The following is a 22393-nucleotide window of genomic DNA, read 5'->3' as shown; positions in this document are numbered from 1 at the left end:
TGATTGATTGCTTTACTGTTTTGCCATTCAATACGTTTAAGTTGATATACACAAAATTAAAATTTCTAATTTTTAAATCTAATGTAAAAAAAACATCAAATTTTTACGGTAATTTGCTGTACATCGATTACATGGGATCGCTATGACGATTGCAAATTGTTTGACACCATCTATTTTACTACACTTTCAATAATTTTAAAGTGAAAAATTTGCTTTGGTTCAACTGAATTCATCCTTTTACGAATTGTTATAGGAAAGCAGTTTTGCCTTTGTAAATCTGGAACAAATAGATGGTTTCGTGGATTGATCTAAATTTTAAATAATCTTTTGCGACGTTCGAACGGATCTTAAATAAATGGCCACGTTACCCCGTTACATGGCGAAGGAATCGCATCGGCTATTAGTGTAAAACTTCTTGAACCAATTTTCCGAAGATTAAGAATTTTCAGCCAATTTTTTAAAAGAAAGAATCATGGCCTTCGTGTGTCCATTTTCTCTTTCATTTTCAATGTTCAACGGAGTCACTATGTAAAACGTTGTTAATGGTTAGGACTCTAAATTATAGAGCGGTTATCCAAAGAAAGAAACGCGGGTGACACACTAGATCTAATGATAATTATTGCTGATGATTAGCGTCGCCGTGATGATGGATTGAATTTTATTTTTATGTAAAATCGCCAAAGGTCCTACTTAAAAGTAGATTATAAGTATTGAAGGATTAATTTAAACAGATTATGCAAACTGTAGTTTCTGCACTGAGTCAGTAATGCAAAAGTGTCTGCATTAAAGTTTTTCACAAACGATTTATCTAACTCACGAAAAAAACCTAGGATGATGGTTAAGCAGCTTTAGCTGCTTAAGATGTGCCTCTTTTTGAGTTTACAACTGTCTTTGGATCATCAGCAGCGAATGAGATATATAATAGACTAGTGTCAACCTTAAAAGATAACTATTTCATCATCTCATGTAGTGATGACATTACAAGATTCCAAAGCTTGACCTTCTGAGCGACTGTACGTGGGCTGTAGTCCTGTAATGAAAAAGCATTTTTCCTTCGGTCATTAAGACCTGACGCTATAAAAATGGATTTTTTTTTCTTCAACAATAGTAGCTCAGATTATTGAAAAATAAAATAAAATTTACGGCACCCGTACACAACAATAACCGCCGAAAACATGAAATTTATACAAAATCCAAAGAGAAATGAATGTAAAAAGATCACATAAAATACGAACATATAAAATATATGAACGAAAGAAGGAAGAAAAAAAAAACAGCGAAACGATTTTCAGACAACATATTTTAGGCAATTTATCGCTGCTTAAGATCTGATATGAGAGTGTTTCTATAGCAATGTTTCAAAGATTAACATCACACACCTCTCGCGCTCTTCTCGTATATGGTTGTATCAGAATAAGTGTTTTTTAAAAGAATAATATAACACATATAATAACATAGAAATCGTGTTAACATTGCCATGGATTATGTTTTCAAGAGGTGTATTAAGTCGCTAAATAATGCCTTCTTCGGAGCAAAGTTCGGTTCCTATATTTGTTTTATAATGCGGTATACATATCTATATGCGACATTATTATATGGATCTCTCTCATATTGAAAATATTTTAAGCGTTTTTCTGATGAAAATCGATAAAATTTGAACAAGAGGTTGTAAGGAGCTTAACTTGTCTAAATTGTAATACACTTCATGGGTTTATGAGTTAAATCTTAAGAGTGCTGCTATATATATAGCAAATGTTTTAAACATTCAATTAGTGTGTTATGTGGTATATTGCGCGGGTGGATAATAAGTTTTAATTGAACACATTTACTGAAGGGGAAATTCTATTCAGATCCATACGTATACCTTCACTACATACCGTTTTGGTACAATTATTTCAAACAATGCGTAGCATATAAGGCGTTAATGTGTTGCCTAAGACATTACAAATATAGTATACGGTTCGTGATATATGTTCTTCTATTAACGTTCGCACGGAATTACATTATTATGTTGGGATAAGACATAAAGATATATTCGGGGCCGTGGAAATTCGAAATATTTAATTTTCCATTTATGTTTTTACAACAGTCGATAATTACGTTATACGTGGAGAGTAAAGACAAATTTTAGATTTTTCCAGTGTTATAATTAGGTGCGAGTTTTTCTGGCTATTCTACGATGCCTTTGAACAGCTTTCTGTTGTTAGATTGCTTCGATCTGGAGACTGATTACAGTATCAGTTCTCTTTTCCTAATTCTTTGTCAAAGTCACCGATAGAATACGATTCGCTATTCCACTGAAACATGTTGATGCAACAAAGCCAATGTCAACAGAAAAATAATTACTTTTTATACGACCAACGCACTTCAAGCAAAAGTGCTGTTAATCGCAGCTGCCAAATAGAGTACTAATTTGTATGAAAACGTTTTCCATATTTTTTTACAGTGCCAAAATTTGTTCGATACACTGTCCAGTTTCAGTACCCTATTTAGAGTACCACTCATGCTTGAAGCGCATTGACACGACAGATTTCAGTCAAATAAGAAGGCATTGTGAAGCACATGACCCGGAACAGACGACAGATTCTAGTCAAATAAAAGGCCATCGTATAGCGCATGACTTCTAAAGTCCGGGCTCCTGGACTCTGGAGTGGAATCGAGTAAAATAAAATTATTTTTCTGTTGACACCGACAGCGACATCTTTCAGCGAAATAGTAAATCATAATCTATAGGTGTAGTTGACTACCGAATACAGTAAAGATAACTGTAATCACTCTGTTAGCCTGAATAATTGGGACACGAATAAACGATGAATTTTGGCTAATGTCACGCTTTTATAGCTAAACATATATTTCAACTAATGAAGTAATAGATTACAAGGAATTAATCGATTCGGTATTATGGCTGCACTGTGTGAACTTCATGGAAAACGTTGATCATATTGTTACACTATCTAATTCAAATACTGTTCGGTCTGACAATTATGACCAAAATGATGTAAAGTGAAGGTGGTGCGGGTGCCACATGAAGAATGAAGTATCAAAATAAAATTATTATTGAAGGATCTGACGTAAAATATTAGATAATATTGCAAACTTTTTGGCACGTATATCACCCGATTCTTTGATTAACAATTTCCCAACTTCATCAATAAAAGACTTCGTTTCATCACACCATGGACCCAAAGTTTCGAATGCTAATCCAACAAATAAGAAGTTTGACGCCTTGATTCTTGTATAATGATCGTGTTTTCGTTTACAAGCGAGCCCAGCAGCCGCACCGGCTTTTTTCGATGTAAGGTTTAGATAAAAAGGTGCCAAAGTGTCAACAACTGTAACGTCCCACACTAAACGTTTTTCTTTAGACCAAGGGGTTAGAGTAACTCCATCTGGACGTTTGGCATCATCACGAGATAGACCAATTGGTTCGAGATCGCAATTACGTCTGGATGATGTTAAAGCACTTTTGAGTGTATGATTCATGTTCACATGTCTGGGGTAGGTACCCTTTGCGTTGGGGCAACTAAGTCCATGTGTACCGCTTCCATCCACAAACGAACCACAATCATTGCATTTGTAATTTTCGAAGCATTTTATTCCTATACGAAGTGCTACGCATGTTTGAAAGTCTTGATCGTCCATTACAGTACCGATGTTATTCGATGGAATGACTTGAAGCCAACCCCCTGACTCTGGCTGCTGCAATTCCTTGAAACGGGCTTCGTCCTTTGGAGAATGTAATTGTATTTATAAAAACAATTCGATCCAAATGGATGTAATCCCATTTTTGAATTGAAGGACAATCTGGCATGATGTTGTTAATCCAGTAATCATGACGTAAATATCGAAAATGTAGCGTTCGTCGTTACTTTCACAAAAACATTATTTAGAAACTATATGTGATACCTTGACAACAACTTGATTGCCCTATGATGTCGCGTATGTAAATAATGTGTATCCTTGGTATTCAGGATATCGGGAAATTTTTTTGCCGAAAATCCTGATACCGGGGAATCTACCTGGCCTAGCGGGAAGAAATAATAAAATGAAAAAAAAAAAAAACAGAAATCGGGAAATATCTAGAAATATGGACATTTACTGAAATCGCGAAATTACTGGAAACGGGAAAATTAACAAAAATCGGGAATTGACCAAAATTGGGAAATGACCGAAAATCAGGAAATAACTAGAAATCGGAATATAACCAAAAACATGGAAACGTACTGAAATCAGGAAATGATTAGAAATGGAAAAATGACCAGGAATCCAAAATCACCAAAACAAAAATAAAATCGTCCTTGCAATCGAGAATTGATTGAAAAACTATAAAATCGTAAAATAGCGAAATGAGTGGGAAACGATCAGGAGGATTAAATGATAACAGTTGAGCGCACAACGAGAAGGCGAATCGAAACCATGCCATTAAATTATAATAGTGATGAAACACAAAATTTCTCTCGCTTTGCTCGCAATTTCAGGTTTTCAAACATCTTCACTTCGGAAAAGTTGAAATGGTGAAGCTTTAGTCAATATACCTTTTTCTTTGACTTTGACATACACGCAGACTATCTGTGTAGCAAGCATATCATATTACCAAATCTAATCCTTCTTTTGATTTAATAATTTTTGACAAATTGAAAAAAAATCTACTACTTCACTGATTTGAACATTAAATTTTGCTATGTCAGTCCACATTACTCAGAGATCAGCGTTTATTCTTGTCGTATTGACCATAACAGATGAAATAGACATGTTTCCAATTGCCACACAAAATATTTCAACAAGCTACGGTTCCATGCGAAACATAATTTTTTTTTTGATTTACAATAGCCAAAGGACCTCCGGTAATTTACGTTTATTTATAATCCTCACAACAGCGTAAAACTCCATTACATTTGGTACACATTTTCGGTAAAGCAGTCGTCACAAATCACCGCAAAAAGATTAGCGTTACAAAGCCAAAACATGTGTAAAAACGCAATTAAATCTTGCACACAGCAGAAGTTCTACTCAAATTCAGTAACGAAAACAACAGTAAAAAAAACTGTGCATATTCCCAAAAGAAGAACTGTAGTTCAGAAGTGTCGAGAATATTTAGCGCATATCTTCCAAAAATAATAAACTTTCCAAATTAACCGACAAAAAATGGTTATTGTTTTGTTCAGCATGACTTCGAAACGTATATATAATTACGCCGAGGTCCTTTTTTTCGTACTGGTGGATGTTTCTCCCTAACTGTGGATATAAATATGTTTCGTTCGTCGAAACATCAGAGCTCAGAGCATTAGCATTGAATATTTATTATGGCAACACGTGTTCCTATTTTGTGTATGTTCTCAAATATCAAAAGTAACACAAAGCTAATTGCTTTCATGTTTTTAAAGGAAGTGTAGAGCGTTAGCATACATAAAATGTTTCTCGAACAGCAGGGCAGCATTTTTATGACACACCAAGAGAGGCGTATCAAATGTTCGAAATTTAATTAGAAGAATAAATACGTTTGCTCAACCTCAGTGTCTCTTCTGTGTGTATCGTTACACCACTGAGAGAGAAATTTTTCACCAAATATTTATTCAATAAAAAATTGATAATAATTTATTGACACAATAATTTTGTTGTAAATATTTTGTATTCGATAAGATTATCATAAATGTATTACATTATGTAGAAGATGCCATGTAACACCCAGGAAAAGGTCGTTTTTATGTTGCTCGTTTCGTATAAAATCACTTTTTTTTTGGTCTGTGTTCAGAGACGATAACTTCATTTACTTTTTAAAACAACTTTTATTTGAACAAAATTTCTAAATTCAAATTCCCCGATTTTTTTTCGTTCTTTTTATTATACGATATCATAATTCAAATGCTTGTACATCAAATTCGATAAAAATTGTCACTTTCAAGATTTATTCGAAAATAAACATTGAATCGTGAGTATTTTTTAATTTTATTTTTTTTATTTTGTATACTTCCAACGTTCTTCTTCTCCTATTTTTTTTTATAACCATATTTTATTGCTGTCATGGCATATCCATCGTGTGTACACGTTGATGTCTTCTTTCTATGAAAATTATGTTTGAATAAAACATTTTTATGTGGTGTGTCGATTGCCATTAGTGCATCCTGGGTAAATGACTTGGATTTTATTTTTATACCCATGAAAAGGTGAAACTTATTCGACCAAACACTTTTTTTATGAATAAAAAATGTTGGTGTATGTGTCTGTCACATCGGTGGTATAATTATTGTTTTGAGCTTTTTTTTTCAATCTAGATCGAGGGGCAAACCACTCAAAAGAGTTGCAAAAAGTTGCATGCGATAGTAAAGAGTTTCATCGGAGTTGCACAATAAAAAAGAGTTGCACGTTAAAATAATCGGAATCTTTGACCTGACCTGACATGATTTTAATTTTACCTGACCTGACGTGTTTCAAATTTATCCTGACCTGAAATGACCTGACCTGTCAACCTGAAATTACTTGAATTGACCTGATTCAGTTGCATAGTCTGAACTAACCCTCAGATAACTTCAAATAGTGAACAGTGAACCACTTTAATATAATCTTTGATTGAATCAACGCTCTTCGTGTGACAGCTGTCAAATACCAATACTCTCTCTAGCAAAAAAAAACTATTAGAAAATCGAATTAGGGTGCAAAATAAGTTTGAGAAACTCTGTTGCTTTATAAGTCTTAAAGTGAACATACTCACGAATCGTAAACAAGTAGCACAGTTGCACAGCCCACCTTAATAGTTTGTTTGCTAGAGAGAGCATTGGTACTACTCAAGCTTGTTTTAATTTCCTCGGAGACGCTCACTAATTTTGCAATCCACATCGTTGAAATCAGTTCTAATCACAATATCGTTGTATGATACACTTTTATTGGTAGAAAGTTACCGTTCGAAAGCTTAACGGTGCAATTGAATATTTTTATCGGTTTTTGTTGAGTTGTATTTGTCATATAATTTTTTAAGAGTCAATTCGCCAATTCGTCAGCCAAATTTTCAATTTTTGAAACAAGCTATCTCCGATATTATTGAGTTATAGCTCATTCGATTCGTCGTTCAATTCTAGCGAATGGGTGTCTGCCATTTTTTACAAAAAAAAATCCAGTTTGGGAGTAATGTGTGTACATGTCATATGATGTCGGTGGTGAATACTCTTTTTTAGCACTACCTTGAGGAAGGAGGAACCCAAAAAGTTAAAACTTTGTAGGATTGTTGGCCTGTCCACGGCCGACATTTTGAGCATACCCTGACTTCTGCACTCACCACCCATGGCCAGCCATCAGTCAAAGTATGGTCAACTTTCAAAGAGTGCTGTATCTCTGCAACATCAATGTTCTAAGAAGCTGACTACATATTATGGTAGCTGACCTCAGCCACCATCACATATCAAAATTTGACCTCAGAAGTTTTGTGTTGCACGATTTGCGGACCATTTGAAAAAAAGTTGACCTTTACGGCTGGAAAAAAAGTTGACCTTTACGGCTGGAAAAAAAGAGTAAATTTGAACCAAATTCTCGTCCAAAATAGTTTTTTTTTATTAGTAACGTGTCTGGGGGACATTTCTGGCCCATAGCTGATCGATTCCGAGGGACTCTTTCTGAAAAAACACTATTTTTTTACATTTTGCTCACAGTCGGGAAGCCTCTTTGACTGTAGGGAAATGGTGTAGCGATGTCGAGTGAACATAGTCTATATTTAAAACATTGCTATTTGCGATCATGTGCATCGTAGTATAGATCGGTCAAAAACACTTAAAATAGTAAAAAGTGACGCAAGTCCTTGTGTTTACTTCCAAAACAACTGATATCGTTGTAGGTGACACTTTCTGCGCTTTTACGTAGAATTCGCGAGAATTGAACGACGAATCGAATGAGCTATAACTCAATAATATCGGAGATAGCATGTTTTCGAAGTGGTCGAAAAATTGGCGATTTGACTCTTAAAAGAGAAAGTGGTTGCAAAAGTTGTTGCAAAAACGTTTTCCCTTTACGAATTTTGCAACTACTTTTGCAGCCACTTCAGGCGTATAAAAGAGTTACAATTGGAGTGGTTTTCCCCTCGATCTAGATCCAGTTCACAAAAGGTCCTGAATTTTGAATAAAACATTACACAGCAGACGTACAAATATAAAACGCGAGGAGATAAATTGAAAGTATAGATAGCAGTGACTTCTATGAATATGTAGGACAATTTATTCTGAACGGTTATTTCGAAAGATTTTGTCAGTGAAAAATAGTTGTCACAAAATATATATGGATTTCAATTTTATGTATAATAATTTCATGCTATCGTACAGTGATATTTTGACAAATCGTTTGTAATTTACACGTTCTTTGGTGTCGTTTATCATATCAGAAATTTTGGTCGACATAATGCTCGGTCACATTAGTAACACAATTTTTTTCCGTCATTTTCGGGTGGAGGAATCTCGTTCAAATATTTATTCCAATGGAAATGAGATTGGTAATCGGTTCGATAGTTTTGGTTTTTATTCGATTTTGTTCAACGGTCAATTTTAGAATGTAGGTGAAGTGATGTGGGAATATAAAAATGGAAATTCTTTTTTGGAATAGAACTCGGGTCATGGGCGGTGTAGCTGTCATTGTGACAAATATTTAGAATATTCATCTATTAGGGGTCATTCATAAAGTGCGCACGCTAACAATCTCAAATTTTAGACCCCACATCCCTCCTCGCTCGCAATAATGTATTGAAGTTCTCGAAATATTTCCTTATTAACGAAGAACTTGGAGAGAGTTGCCGTAGCCTGGGTACCAGGGCACAGTAGGATTCTTAGGGATGAAAAGGCTGATCAGGTCGCCAATGTAAGATTGGACCCGAGCCGAAGCTGAGGCTGTCAAGGGAATTTTGGCTGAAACAAGAACATCAACAACTTTGGATGGCCTATTAAGGAGGGATTCACACTAAGCTATTCCGACCAGTTGTGTCGAATCCTGGAGTAATGAACTTTTTACACATACGAGATCGGAAATAAGGCGAGTAGTTGGTGCGATTACGAACCAATGCAAAAGCTTGACGATCATCTCCACAGAACATATCGACACAATCTGTTCTTGTGGTCTGGTACCTGAGATTAATGTACATGTCCTCAGGGATTGCCAACTTTACACAAAACACAGGTTTCGCACCTTCGGGAATATGCACTCCAAGATGAGGATCTACCATCATGCAATAGCAAATGCCTCAGCTACTTTTTATCGAAAAAAGAGAAATTACTCTGATAGAAAGAGTAAGGTCAGGAAGAAGTGAGCAAAGGATCTAGTTTCTGGGTTCATGCTTCATCAAGAAACTTTTGAATACATTAAAAATCTAACGAAGAGCTCTGGTGGGAATCTGTCAATATTTATGTGGGTACTGAGTAATCGGTACAGGTCAATTATCCATTCGATATCATTTTGTCATAATGAACAGTTGCATAGAGAGACGAGAATTGTTAATTAGTTTCAGGCGAACCGAAGATGAAGAAAGATGTGAATAAAGTTTGAGTCGTTTACGTTGAAAAGTCGGATGCTTCATTAAGCTCCGGTCTTGTCTTCAACGGACAAAACATTTTATTTCGCATAACACTACCGTCATCTGTTATCGACAATTACGAACGAAAAGATTAACGATGGTGGACACGTTATGACGGTCGTTTAAATAAAATGAATGGTACAGCTAATGAAGTAGAAGACTTTTTTTCAATAAATTGAAAATGTCTATAAACAAAAGAAGTACTAGATTCGACGATCATGGTTTTGATAGTATGTTGTCTGCGAAAGATTGAATTTTAACAGAGTTGTCTGGAAACGTATAACACAATTCATGCTCATGTTCAATTAATCGCCAATTCGATAGTTTGACTGTAAGACTTCCATTTATTCAGCTGAACAGTCGAGAAGTATCCGGTGTTCTTTAACAAAAACACTGTTCTTGAAGCTAAAGACACTCCAGTCTCCAATTAAACGTTAAATAACAGTAAATGAAAACATGATAGGACTAAACAAGACAACTCAATCGTCAAGGGTATATTATACGTGAATGTACATTGTACAAAGCTGTTGTGAATAATGAATGGCTATCATTGTCCATACAAAACGCGTCCTAATATTATAACGTTGTAAATGATGATAAATCACAAATCAATACAGAGTATTAAGTAAGTAGACGCTTTACTATGGCATAATCATGATCCGTAAATCTTTTTTTATTCCAGAAAATGGTTATGCGTCCCGTACATTATACCACATAAATTACTTCTATTACAAATTTTCTTTTTTTTTAAACAATCAAAACTAATTGGTTGAACATGGACAACTCCATGTAAAATCCATTATCGTTGAGTAGATGTTATGCGAAGGCACTTAACCTTATTATATGTATACGTCTAGATATGGTATGGATCTACGAAAGAAGAAGAAGAAAAAAGAACCGTATACGTTTACCACCATGTCTCTACTACTTTTTTTTTCTCTACTCAATGAAAACCTATCTGTGTCTTACACAACTGATTTTTTTATTCTTCTTTCACTACCCTCCACTTTCATTTTCCCATTAAATCCATCCCAGTCTTCATTCAGTTTTTATGTGTTTTACTCATCCCCCGCACCACATAGATATACATATTATTACATTAGATACCTCGTATACCATAAAATATGAGGCTCCACTTGTAAAGGTTTACATTGTGAACATATATTTTGTGCTGTGTGTTGCGTTGTATGAGAGAGAGATCGGGTAGATCGATAATATAAAAAATATTATTCAACGACAAACAACCACACGTTGTACAAATACACAATTTTTTTCCCTTCCATACCTTTTGTTGTTTCGTTCGGCATTCAACAACATATATTTCAACTCTATTCGCCATTGAATGGCAGGTCTATTGTAAAATTGACCTAGAAATGTGACATTACGAAATGGAAAATGCTAAAAATATGGTGTTTTACCAGCGCAGCGCGCCCGCACCACACACAGCTCGGAGTGAGAGATCCGAAATGGGGAAAATATATTTATAACCTGTCGTTTAAGGAAAGGTTATGGTTTTCGGTTCGATTTTGATTCAAAACTCTGATTTGATTGATTGAAATAATGGCCTTATCTATTTCTACTTAAGCACACACAGGTATAGCATACCTATGACTGGGCATAAATACCCTCAAGACATGACTGTTTGATAAAGGTGATTGCGTTTCATCGAGAATTAATATTTAACGAAAAGTTTTGTGCGGCTAATTCGACAATAATCTATTTTTATTGGACATTGTCGGGGAGTTTAATCGGAACAGATTGAACTTTCATTAGAACCTAATCAATTTTTTATTAAACATTTTCACAACTTTTAATCCGAGAAGCATTTTGTATTATTAAATGAAATTAATTGAATATCCGATTTATTGCGAACGGTTTTACTGTGATACCTTTAGCTGCTGGTACTGTTTCCAAGGCGACGTACTAAATTTTTTTGTAATGGAATATTTTGAGCTATTCATAAAATAGAATCTAATTTTTCGGCGAATATTTCTCGAATGGAGAGGGATCCAAACAACATTTTCAGCGTAACGGATAACTTAGGGGCCATTCACAAAGGACACTCGCACCCAATGGAGCATGTGTCGTTCTAGAAAAGCGTAAGATTAACTGATTTTCGTTATTATCTAAATTTTTGCGCAAGCACGGAAAGGTATGCTGTCAATGTCGTCATTTAAAAGTTCGGACGTAATTCATGAACGACCCCCTATTCCTTTTATTTGCAACACAGGCCTCAATATAAATTCTTTTGAAATTGTTTCGTTTCTAGTTCTGCAAAAAAATAACATTTTGTGTTGAAGAATTAAATTGGGTCTACACTCCATAGAAAAGAGATTTCCAAATTTCTTTATGGAAAATGTGTAGCTAACATTCTCCAAAATTTTGACAACTTCGTTAACAATTTATTGTTGCCTACAAAGATGTTTATGCATAGACTTGATATTGTTATGAATGTGAATAATAAGAAAACCTAAATTGAAACGTCATCAGAAATGAACGTTTTCTTCCCAATGAAGTGTCGAAAACATATACAGTTGGTTCATTCTAAAAAACACGTTTGCCAGCTTTTTAAGAGTTTTAAAAGTCATCGGTGTTTCCAGGCAATTAAGCGTTTCCAGCCAATGATATTTTGGCGCGAAATACGTCTTAGCGAATTCAAATTTTCCGCCAAAATATCATAGACTGAGAAATCTAAAACTGTGTTTTCCAGATAGATGCTAATATGACGACTGGGTCGTTTCGACGGATAGAGTGAATATGTCCCAGTCGTCATATTAGCATATCTCGGTTGTTTGAAGATGAACACACTGTACTATTGAGTAATTGCATGAGTTCTGTCTGAGTCTTCCTGAACTGTTACAGGTTTTTTCGTTTTCAATGCCCAAATCTTAGACAAATAATAATTCGTCAAAGATAACATTTGTAGAGCGAACCTGTTTTCCATCTTTTGAAAGTGTGAGCAATTGAGCAATAGATCATCTTTAAATTACGGTACTTTCCGACATAGCCTCACTTAAGTTTCGTTAATTGTTTCGTTCATTTATTCATTTGTATGCAATTTTCTAACTGGATGACATTTCAAACGTCCTTGATGATGATCTATAAATCTATTCGCCATTCATGTTCGATTTGTCTAAGTAAAACTCATTGCGTTTTTCGTTATTGGAATATAATTAGTTCAACTCCACCACGAAACAATTTTTCGATAACGATTTAAGACTGTTTGACTGATCAAATACCAGCCACGAGCTTCGTGTTTGTAAGAACGATCCGTGAAAAATGGGAGTTGAGAAATGCTCTTTTTATTACTCAACTTCTGACTCAACTTCTAATGGTTTGATTGGGGGTTCCAGAAGAAAACTCAAATCCGATTCCGGCTCATAATCTTGTGGCTCAGCATCTCTGCGAATTAAAATGTCTTTCAACTCGTTCTAGTCACGTCAATTTGTTGATTAATTTACCTAGTAAACAACAGCGCATTGGCATGGCCGTGAAGAGTCGCTTTATCGTCATCAATCATAACCAGAGTACCTTCTCGTAAAGCCAACACAGGTGTGTCGTTCAAAACAGTGAATTCCCTGATGCGATCATCACGACCCTCAAAACCGCGAGGCCCAGGGGTAACGTCAACGTAGTGCGGATTAATGTTGAACGGTACCAGATTCATACCGTCAAATCTTCAAAAACGGTTGCGCTGATTTTTTTATGTTAGTAAAATATTGACGAATATACTCACGATGGTGGGTAGACAATCGGCATATCGTTCGTTGTTTGAATGGAATGAGTAGCAACATTCGATCCAGCACTAGAGCCCATATAAGGCATCCCATCTTCTAACACCCGCTTACGTATTGTGTTGATCAAATTCGATTCGTACAAGCGTTTTAACAGTACAAACGAATTTCCACCGCTACAGTAAATGCCTTTAGCTGATTTCACGGCCTCAACAGGATCGGAGAAAGTGTGAATACCTAAAATGGTGAAATTTTCACCTAGAAAACGTACAATTTGTTAATATATCTCACGTAATAGATAAGACAACTACAACTTCTACAAGAGCAGTGGTAACTTTTACCACTTCTAGTTGAAGTTCAGGACGTAGCAGAAAAACGATCATTTCAATCTTATCGAATGTAGAAACTCACCGAATAATGCGTGCTGCGTCATTTCCGTATACATATTGTAATAACTGGCATTTACTCTCGCGTATGGAATGTACAAAATTTCAGTCACATTATTTCTACAAAAATCAATTTTTTCTTTGTCATTTTGCTCTCATCAAAGTATCGAACTCACTTCGTGAAAAATTCTGTTACAAGAGCGTGTTCCGATCTGATCTGTCCCAAACTATTAAGAAGCAGCACCTGGCGTTTCGCTAATGTCCCCAACAACTGACTCGAATAGAGCAGACATACATAAACCGCAAACCAAAATATTTTTACAACAAATTTCATTTCTGTTGCAGACGTTCTTCTCAATTAACTTTTATTCGAATGAATAGAATGATTATCGCTCTAACTGCTGAAAGCGAACTATTACCGTTGAAACTCACAGATAAGGTATTGATAATCCGTTTTCGTCTTTTTCAAAAAAAAAAAAAAAATCTGAACCTTTTCCAATGAACAAGCTGAAAGTGCGCAAAGGTCACCACAAACGTAGTATATTATGCAAACTCTAAACGAATTGGCATTTAGTCAAGGCTGTAGTCAGTTGATTTATTATAGAATATTTGCGATTAGATTCCAATATCGATGTGCAACTAACATTGGTCACATGCTATTCAATAACGTAAAGGAATTGAATCATTCGCCTAAGGTCGTCTAACATATAAATGTTTCCAAAAGTTACTACATGCCAGTGTCGGTTAAGCTGAAAAATTTAATTAACTTATTTCCAGAACATAATTCTCTACTTCATTAAATTCCACAGTTCACCAATATAAAGCACCCCCCTCCATCATTGAAAGTTATTCCCGCACAACAGGCTTTTCCTATAAAAAGAATGTATTTACGGGGAAAAAATCCATGACACCACACTGTGCGAAAACTTCATTTAATTTATTGAACTTTTTTTCCCTTCTATCCAATCTATTGATTAGATTTATGATCTAATAATATGCGGATATGGAAAATGGGGAGCAGAAATACCTTTTTTTCTTTAAAGAAAAATTCATGTAGGCATGTGTGCACGTTTTGTTTGGAAATTATGCTGTTTTCAGACGATCCGTTTTCTACTTCTGGTATAAAAGAGTTTAAACTTTGCACAAACAGCTGGCATTTTATCAGCGCTTTTAGTGAATCTGGTACTTCTTTACATCGAGGTATGTTACTTCGCTTCATAGAAGTATGTTAATTCTCTTCATCGAAGTATGTTCGAAAGACTGACACAAAATCTTTTACTTCAATTGTTTTAACATATATTCCGATTCCAAGTCAAGTCAAGTCACTACGCTTTCTCAGGAGAAAAGTAGTGGTTGAATGCACTACTGCTTTCAAAGAATTTTCACCACCTTGATACAAAATCTACTACTTCGTTTTGTCTAACTTAGTTATTTTTTTGTAGCTATTCCGTCGCCGTTGTTGGTAGCATATGATATTATCGTAATTGCCCTTTCATTTATCTGTAATATTCGATCACTAATCACGTTCACATTCCTTTGACTAACAATCAAAATTGGATTTTCTTTGATTTAAATTGATGGATTTGCAAATTGTATAACAGTAATGATGATCTTCGGTTACGGCTCGTTCTAAAAAATCCACATTTGTTAAGACAATAAATATCTTAGCATTGACATAACGTATCATTACCCAATCACTCACACAAACCGATAGGTTATATCAATTCTACAGCGTACTATTTTTCATAAAATAAATTGTGCGTCGTGTACATGCACCATTTATTTCACATATCCATCACATACCAGAATGTCGATAAGCACACTGAATTCATCAACAATATAAAGTGAAATGTGTTCAGTCATATGTGCAATATAAAGTTCTTTGGTTTGTTATGGATGCCAAATTATGCTGAGCATGAAGACGGAAGTCTAATGTTACTAAATATTTCAAATATTAAACGGAAAAATTCAATGAAGCGTACGGAAAGCGATCGGGAAGCAAAAAGTTTCAGGTCAAAATATTCAGATCAATAATTTTACTTGACACCCATGATGTGTTCGTATGACATATTATATTGAGTTCGACAAATTCGTTTTCTGTGAAGTCGATTGTGAGCATACTTCAATGAATCTCATTAAATATGATATTGTTGGCGACTGTTTTGTGTGATGTCGTAATTTTATTGGGCGGAAGAGTATTTAGTACAGCTTGTAGAATTGTTTGAATGTGTTGAGCACAGATGTATTTAGATTAATAATTAATGACTCGAGGGCACTAAGGTCAATTCTCTGTGTCATATTCGTATTTGTTTAGCTTTAATATTAATATTTCGAGACTAATTACCTACTCATCTGTTCACGACAACCACTACAAAAGTGAGTGATCAGCTCTATATAATGTTGTCTTATTATAGCAAAATGTCTGTTAAGATGAATGAAGTAATAGATTTTGAGTTAAAGAATATACTCTTTGCATCATTGTGTTGTACTTACCGTTCATTTAAGGCTTAAAGAATAAGTGCCATCACTTTATCACCAAACCCGTTTCAAAGAAAATGTTTTCTATAAGTTCTCCTTTTGCAATTGGTTCTTCTCTCACAAATTAGCAGAATTTGTAACTTAATTATTTGCGCAAAACGTTAGCAAGACCTCATGATGTTTCAATGGTTAAAATGGCAAATACATTTTCAATAAATTATATGTTGCTGCCAGTCCGACAACATGCATTGCCGATGCACTTCTTTCTAATCTAGATGGAACGAGACAAGCTTAAATTGATGTAGAAATACATTTAATTGGTTCATTTCTTTACGCCAATTAACTGCTGTCTGGAAGCTAATTGAAGAAAAACATGCCTTTGTTTCGTTTTTCGTTAAATTAAATATTAAATGTACGACTGAAGTCAAGTGTACGTTACATGCACAAAGAAATGGCGACAAACGATAAATAAATTCAATTACAAAAACGAACAAGTGAGTGTAAATTTGTTTTTGAAGTAAACATTTAGATTGGCAAACAAGTTGTGTATACATATAAAATCGAATGCGTGCAAGAAAACGAAATATTTGTTCGGTTTGTAACATACCGTCGGTTGAATTGCTATACATGGGTAGCAATAGCATAAAGCCACCACGAAAGATGAATCGAATTGCCATTAAACGTTTAATGTCTGCTGACTTTCAAATATATTCGCTTGATCAGTCCCATTTTCCGCCTAAATTATTATCAGAAAACTAAAATAAAAATTGAAAAGAAATTCTCTGAAAACGGTGATGTGTGCAACGTAAAATCTTTCTTTTCAACACAAACATTTGTTTTTCATTCTATAGATTGAATATTTTTTCACAATACTGCTGTCCTCTCGTCAGACCAGGGCCTATTATTGGTAAATTTATTTACCGAAATCTGCTGAAATTTACAGGATATTTGATTGGATTTCAGTAAATATTCGGTAACTTCTAGTAAATTTCAGAAAATATCATTAAATATTCGGTAAATTTCAGTAATAATCGGTAAATTTCGGTAAATATTTTCTGATATTTCGTAAATTTCGGTAAATATTTTCTGATATTTCGTAAATTTCAATGAATTTTTGGCATATTTTAGTAATTATTCGACAAATTTCAGTAAATATTCGGTAAATTTCTGTAATTTCAGTAAATATTCGGTAAATTTCGATAAAATGCCGTTAATTTCGGTAAATATTTTCTGATATTTCGTAAATTTCAATGAATTTTCGGCATATTTTAGTAATTATTCGACAAATTTCAGTAAATATTCGGTAAATTTCTGTAATTTCAGTAAATATTCGGTAAATTTCGATAAAATGCCGTAAATTTCGGTAAATATTTTCTGATATTTCGTAAATTTCAATGAATGTTATAGTAAATATTCGACAAACTTCAGTAAATTTCAGTAAATATTATTAAAATTTCGGTGGATATTCGTGAAATTTCAGTAAATATTCGATAAATTTTAGTAATTTCAGTGAATCTTCGGAAAACTTCAGTTAATATTCGATAAATTTCAGTAAATATTTGTTAAATTAAAGTCAATATTCCACAAATATCAGTTAATATTAGGTAAATTTCAGTGAAACTCAACAAAAAAAAAATCGTAAATTTCGGTAATTATGAGTTAATACTCGGTAAATTTCGGAAATTTCAGTAAATATTCGGTAAATTTCAGTATGAATGCAGTAAATTTCGGTAAATATCATTTAATATTCGGTAAATTTCAGTCAATATTCCACAAACTTCAGTAAATATTCGGTAAATTTCAGTGAAATTCAACAAAAAAATCGCAAATTTCGGTAAATATCAGTTAATATTCGGTAAATTTCGGTAATTTCAGTGAATGTTCGGTAAATTTCAGTAAATATTCTTTAAATTTCTATAAAATGCCGTAAATTTTGGTAAATATTTATTTCAGTAATATTCGAAAAATTTCAGTAAATTTCAGTAAATATTCGGAAAATTTCGGTGAATATTCCTTAAATTTCGTAAAATACCGGTAAATACCGTAAAATACCGTAAATTTCGGCAAATATCAGTAAATATTTGGTAAATTTCAGATAATATTCGGCAAATTTCAGTGAATATTTGGTAACTTTCAGTAAATTTCGTGATCAATAACCAAATTTTCCAATAATAAGCCCTATGTCAGACGCACACCTGATAATAAGGTTAGATTTGGAATTTAGGAATGACATTCAACAATAATTTATTTGTGTGCCTCTTGCTATTCATATAAATTTCCAGAGAATGTTTCGATTATACCAACCGAGTGTAAAAAAAAAGTTGTTGTGAAGTTTATCCTGGAAAATGAACTGAGCTTTGTGGTTTCTTTTTTCAAACAAAGACACCCTTGCTGTATCATATTGAGTTGCGTTTGTGTCGTATACGTATGTATTCATCAACCCCATAAATATACATATGACGATAGACGGAATATACATTTTGAAGTATCTTCTTAGCGCAGAAAAAGCCTTTAAAATTCCCTAAAAATCGATTCGTTTTTCTATTCCATTTCTTACTTTTTATCCTTCGTCTTTATCCTGAAATTCAATATCATGTTGCCTATAAATATATGATGTTGTATGTGCTTTTATTCACAATCGACAAAACCCTCATCCCCACCATATATTTATATATGTGTGTATGACGCACATAGTTGCTTTTGATGAACTTTCCAAAAATTGATGGAGTAAAACAATACACTTGATTGGTTCCCAAATCGAAAATGGTTTAACGAAAATGTTTAAATCACTAGTACAAATTGATTTGTTTGAAAGAGTAATCCAACGGTGAATTTGTTTGAAGATTTCGAATATAATGGGTGAAAAACTTGACGAGATTCCCATATAGATTGGATATAAACTTTACCATCATCGTTTCGAAATTTAAATGGTAACTGAGAACGGTACAGCCTACTTTACCAGAAAGGAAAAAAAAACTGTTGATGGGCTTAATATTTAAGCATATTTGTGTGTTGTGGAACGCAAATCAAACATTATTTCCATTTCTTTAAACTTATTTCCCCAAACATAAACAGAAAATTTATATTTTTCCTATTTTCATCCTTTCAGTGGAAATTCGATATGATAATGCATGCCCTAAATTTGATACAAAATTGGAATGCTAGAAAGACAATTTATTCGGTTGAGCATTTAGAAGAAGGCACTTCAACGTCTTGAAATGTGATATTCCACATTCATATTCGTTTAGTTTCTCGTTTTTTCTTTTTATTTTTTTGTCATTTCCATAGAAAACGGTCTCGGACGATGCGGGTTGGAAAATATTTTGTCCGAAAAGCTGTCTTCTTGAGAGGTTTTAAGAAAAACAGAGCTATTGGCGATGACATTTTTTATGTAGCATCCATTGATGCGATTAACTTAAGTGAAATTGTATAAGAGAAACAGACATGGCTGACTAAGTACTGTCTCCGTATAGCAAAATATATTCTTATAATACGATTTTGCTTTTAAATGACTTGGATTTTTTTACATTATTCTTATAATAATGTTACGTACAATCGCTAAATTAGACGTCTAAAAATGTACTACTTGGGTCGAAAAGGTCGCGAAGACCTCGTTCTTATTAGTACAAAGCTTAGACTTTAAGCTATGCTTCGTTATCAAATAAGCTTACCACTTGGGTGTCTAATATTCACAGAGGATTGCCAAAATACCTCAAATCATTTTTTTTATTTGAAGATTACACTCGGAACACTTCCATTTAAGGTTGGCTCCGGTGCACCGCACATAAAGAAACTCTAAAACTTCACACAATTATCTTAATATTTCATAGACAGCAAGCATCTCATTAGAAGAGTTATCGAATCTATTTGATCTAAGTAATATCGACAGACTGAAATAACATCTAGTACTTCATTTCTTATACCAAGTATTTTGCTATGTAGGGCAACGTTAGCTACAGCTTTTTACTCATTCTGTGGTCGTTGTGAATAACAAATGATATAGGTAAAATGTAGGCAGGTCACTATTACCTTCTTTTAGTCTTGTAATAAATCCTTTGTCTCAGCATTTATCAATTTTTTGCGGCAATGTCTGTTTTTTTTTTGTCATTTCCATAGAAAACGGTCTTGGACGATGCGAATTGGAAAATATTTTATCCGAAAAGCTATCTTCTTGAGAGGCTTTTAGGAAAAACAGAGCTATTGGCAATGACATTTGTTTGTCCATGTTATAAATTAAGACTAGTGTCAGTGTCTGTAGAACAATACCGACCGAATTTTCAAAAATTGTTCTTGAGATAACTGAAAATCAAATTTTTATAAAAATGTTTCTTCTATTAAATAATCGGACAAGCATCCCCTGTCATACTGGGGGGTGAGGAATTCCAATAAAAGTAAATAAATTGAAAACCAACACTGTGTTCAATATGAGTGGATAAAATCGAAAATGTGAGAAAGGTCTATAGGGAAGACGCAAACCAACAACTACGAATACTTGATTTCAGGCCCTGACACTAATCCTTTTTTGGGTACATTTTCATAAACTCTCCTTCTTGTTTAGGACCACTGAGATAGTGATTTAAAGTTGATTGAACTTTAATGAAACTCCAAAACTTTCCACAATTACATTGAAATTTTGAAGAGTTATCGAATCTATTGCTTCATTACTAAAGTGATATCGACGACATACTGAAATAAAATCTTGTACTTCAATTTTTTTAACAAGTATTTTTCTATATAGGGCCACGTTAGTAAGAGCTTCGTATTCATTCTTGCCATCGTTGTAAATACCAAATGATATAGGTAAAAGAAGGTTGTATGTAGGTCGAAAATATACTTTTTCGTTTAATCTAGTAAAAAAATCCTTTGTCTCAGCATTTAACATTTTGTTAAACCGAAAATCTCGGATTTTATTTTTGAAATAAATTTTTGGTTGGAAAATGCGGAAAAAAACCAGGAAGGAAGCTTTCTTTCCATCAGACATGATAAGTCGAGGCTTTAATGAATATTACTTTCTGTTGAGAAGATCTCAATTTTATCAACGACACAAGTGAATCGATTTCCAGAAACTTTGTTTTAATGCTACCGTATGTTTGGTACACATACCACTATAATGATTCCATTTGCAATTTGTTTGTCGATTCGAAATGTTTGCTAATTCAAAATTAAAGAATCGACAACCTCCCATATTTGGTTTTAATTAAGTTTTTAAAATAATTTTTATTTCCTCCAAATTTGCCGTATTATCAGCACCTCTGAATACATATTTGCCAAGTATAAATAGCTGAAAATTGTCAATTACGAAAACAACAGAGGGATGTTTGCGAGGGTGTTTCCATGTGGATTCAGACCTATTATCCCAGGTTTAGTCAACGATATGCTATGAATTATTATGTCTACACTCTTATTTACATTGTGATATTAAATTCAAATTCGGTTCGGTTTCTGACGGAGAGTTCCACAGTGAGTTCGAACGTGTAGTAATCACTAGCGAGTAGTGCTATTATAGTGTAGCTGAAGGCGTCTGAACTGCTATTAAGTTCATTCGTAGTCAAAATTTATTGGCGTTATTTATTGTTTTGCAACAAAATGAAATTCGTGTAAAACCGCAGACGCGCATAACAATTACAATTCTGTAATGAATATAAATGGGCACAGCGATATCAATGCTCCGTTAGGTTGAGTGTCTCGTCAATGGTTAATAAAATGTCAAAACGGGGCCATATAACGCACGGTACGAGACTCAATAACTGTCAGCCGAGTGAGTGAATGAGGCTGAACGAGATATTGAAACATAATAACATACTTCGATCGAATCCCCCTCTCCAAAAGCGAAATATTACTCAATTTCCGAAACACGACATTACTCCCCGTATCTTATCTCAATAAATTTATTTTTTTTGTGTCTGGTTTTCTTCAAGAATCGAATTATTCTCACGACCGAAAACCGAATTCATCACACACATGATCACATACCATATTTAATAGATTGTACGTGTACTTTGAATTACCCCATATTGATAATCTGACGGAATTTATGTCATGTGAGGGTGGTATAAACAACAGCTCAGCCGAAATGATTAAGGTGTGTATCCATATTTATATTGGCAAAAATATTTCATTGTGCGTGACTATTTATGACACTTTAATCCGTTCTTATTTTCTATAAATTATACGAAATAAACGTGTTTACCGTAAGAAAAGGGCACCAACGATAGACAGAGAGATATCTGAGTGCCTTGCGCGAAAACATTCTC

General features: G+C 34.0%; 2 protein-coding genes and 1 long non-coding RNA gene across 9 annotated transcripts in view; 1 reads left to right on the top strand and 2 right to left on the bottom strand.

Moving 5' to 3' along the window:
- LOC119082812 (kin of IRRE-like protein 1) overlaps positions 1-22393 on the top strand; it is a 163358-nt gene that overhangs the window by 60472 nt on the left and 80493 nt on the right. The gene's annotated exons all lie outside the window — the stretch shown is intronic.
- On the bottom strand, positions 7332-12645 carry LOC119082818. Its single transcript, XR_005088722.1, has 3 exons — positions 12617-12645; positions 11770-11773; positions 7332-7342 (listed from the first exon to the last, which is right to left on the bottom strand). It is a non-coding gene; the product is annotated as an uncharacterized LOC119082818 (long non-coding RNA).
- Positions 12693-14092, bottom strand: LOC119082815 (probable alpha-aspartyl dipeptidase). Its single transcript, XM_037192469.1, has 5 exons — positions 13838-14092; positions 13687-13781; positions 13278-13533; positions 13003-13218; positions 12693-12943 (listed from the first exon to the last, which is right to left on the bottom strand). Exons 1-5 carry the CDS (start codon positions 13993-13995, stop codon positions 12847-12849), a joined length of 822 nt encoding a protein of 273 aa, XP_037048364.1. The 5' UTR covers positions 13996-14092; the 3' UTR covers positions 12693-12846.

The sequence above is a fragment of the Bradysia coprophila genome, unplaced genomic scaffold (assembly GCF_014529535.1).
Source record: "Bradysia coprophila strain Holo2 unplaced genomic scaffold, BU_Bcop_v1 contig_494, whole genome shotgun sequence".
NCBI classification, from domain to species: Eukaryota; Metazoa; Arthropoda; class Insecta; order Diptera; family Sciaridae; genus Bradysia; species Bradysia coprophila.
This window is presented reverse-complemented; position numbering and strand designations above follow the sequence as displayed.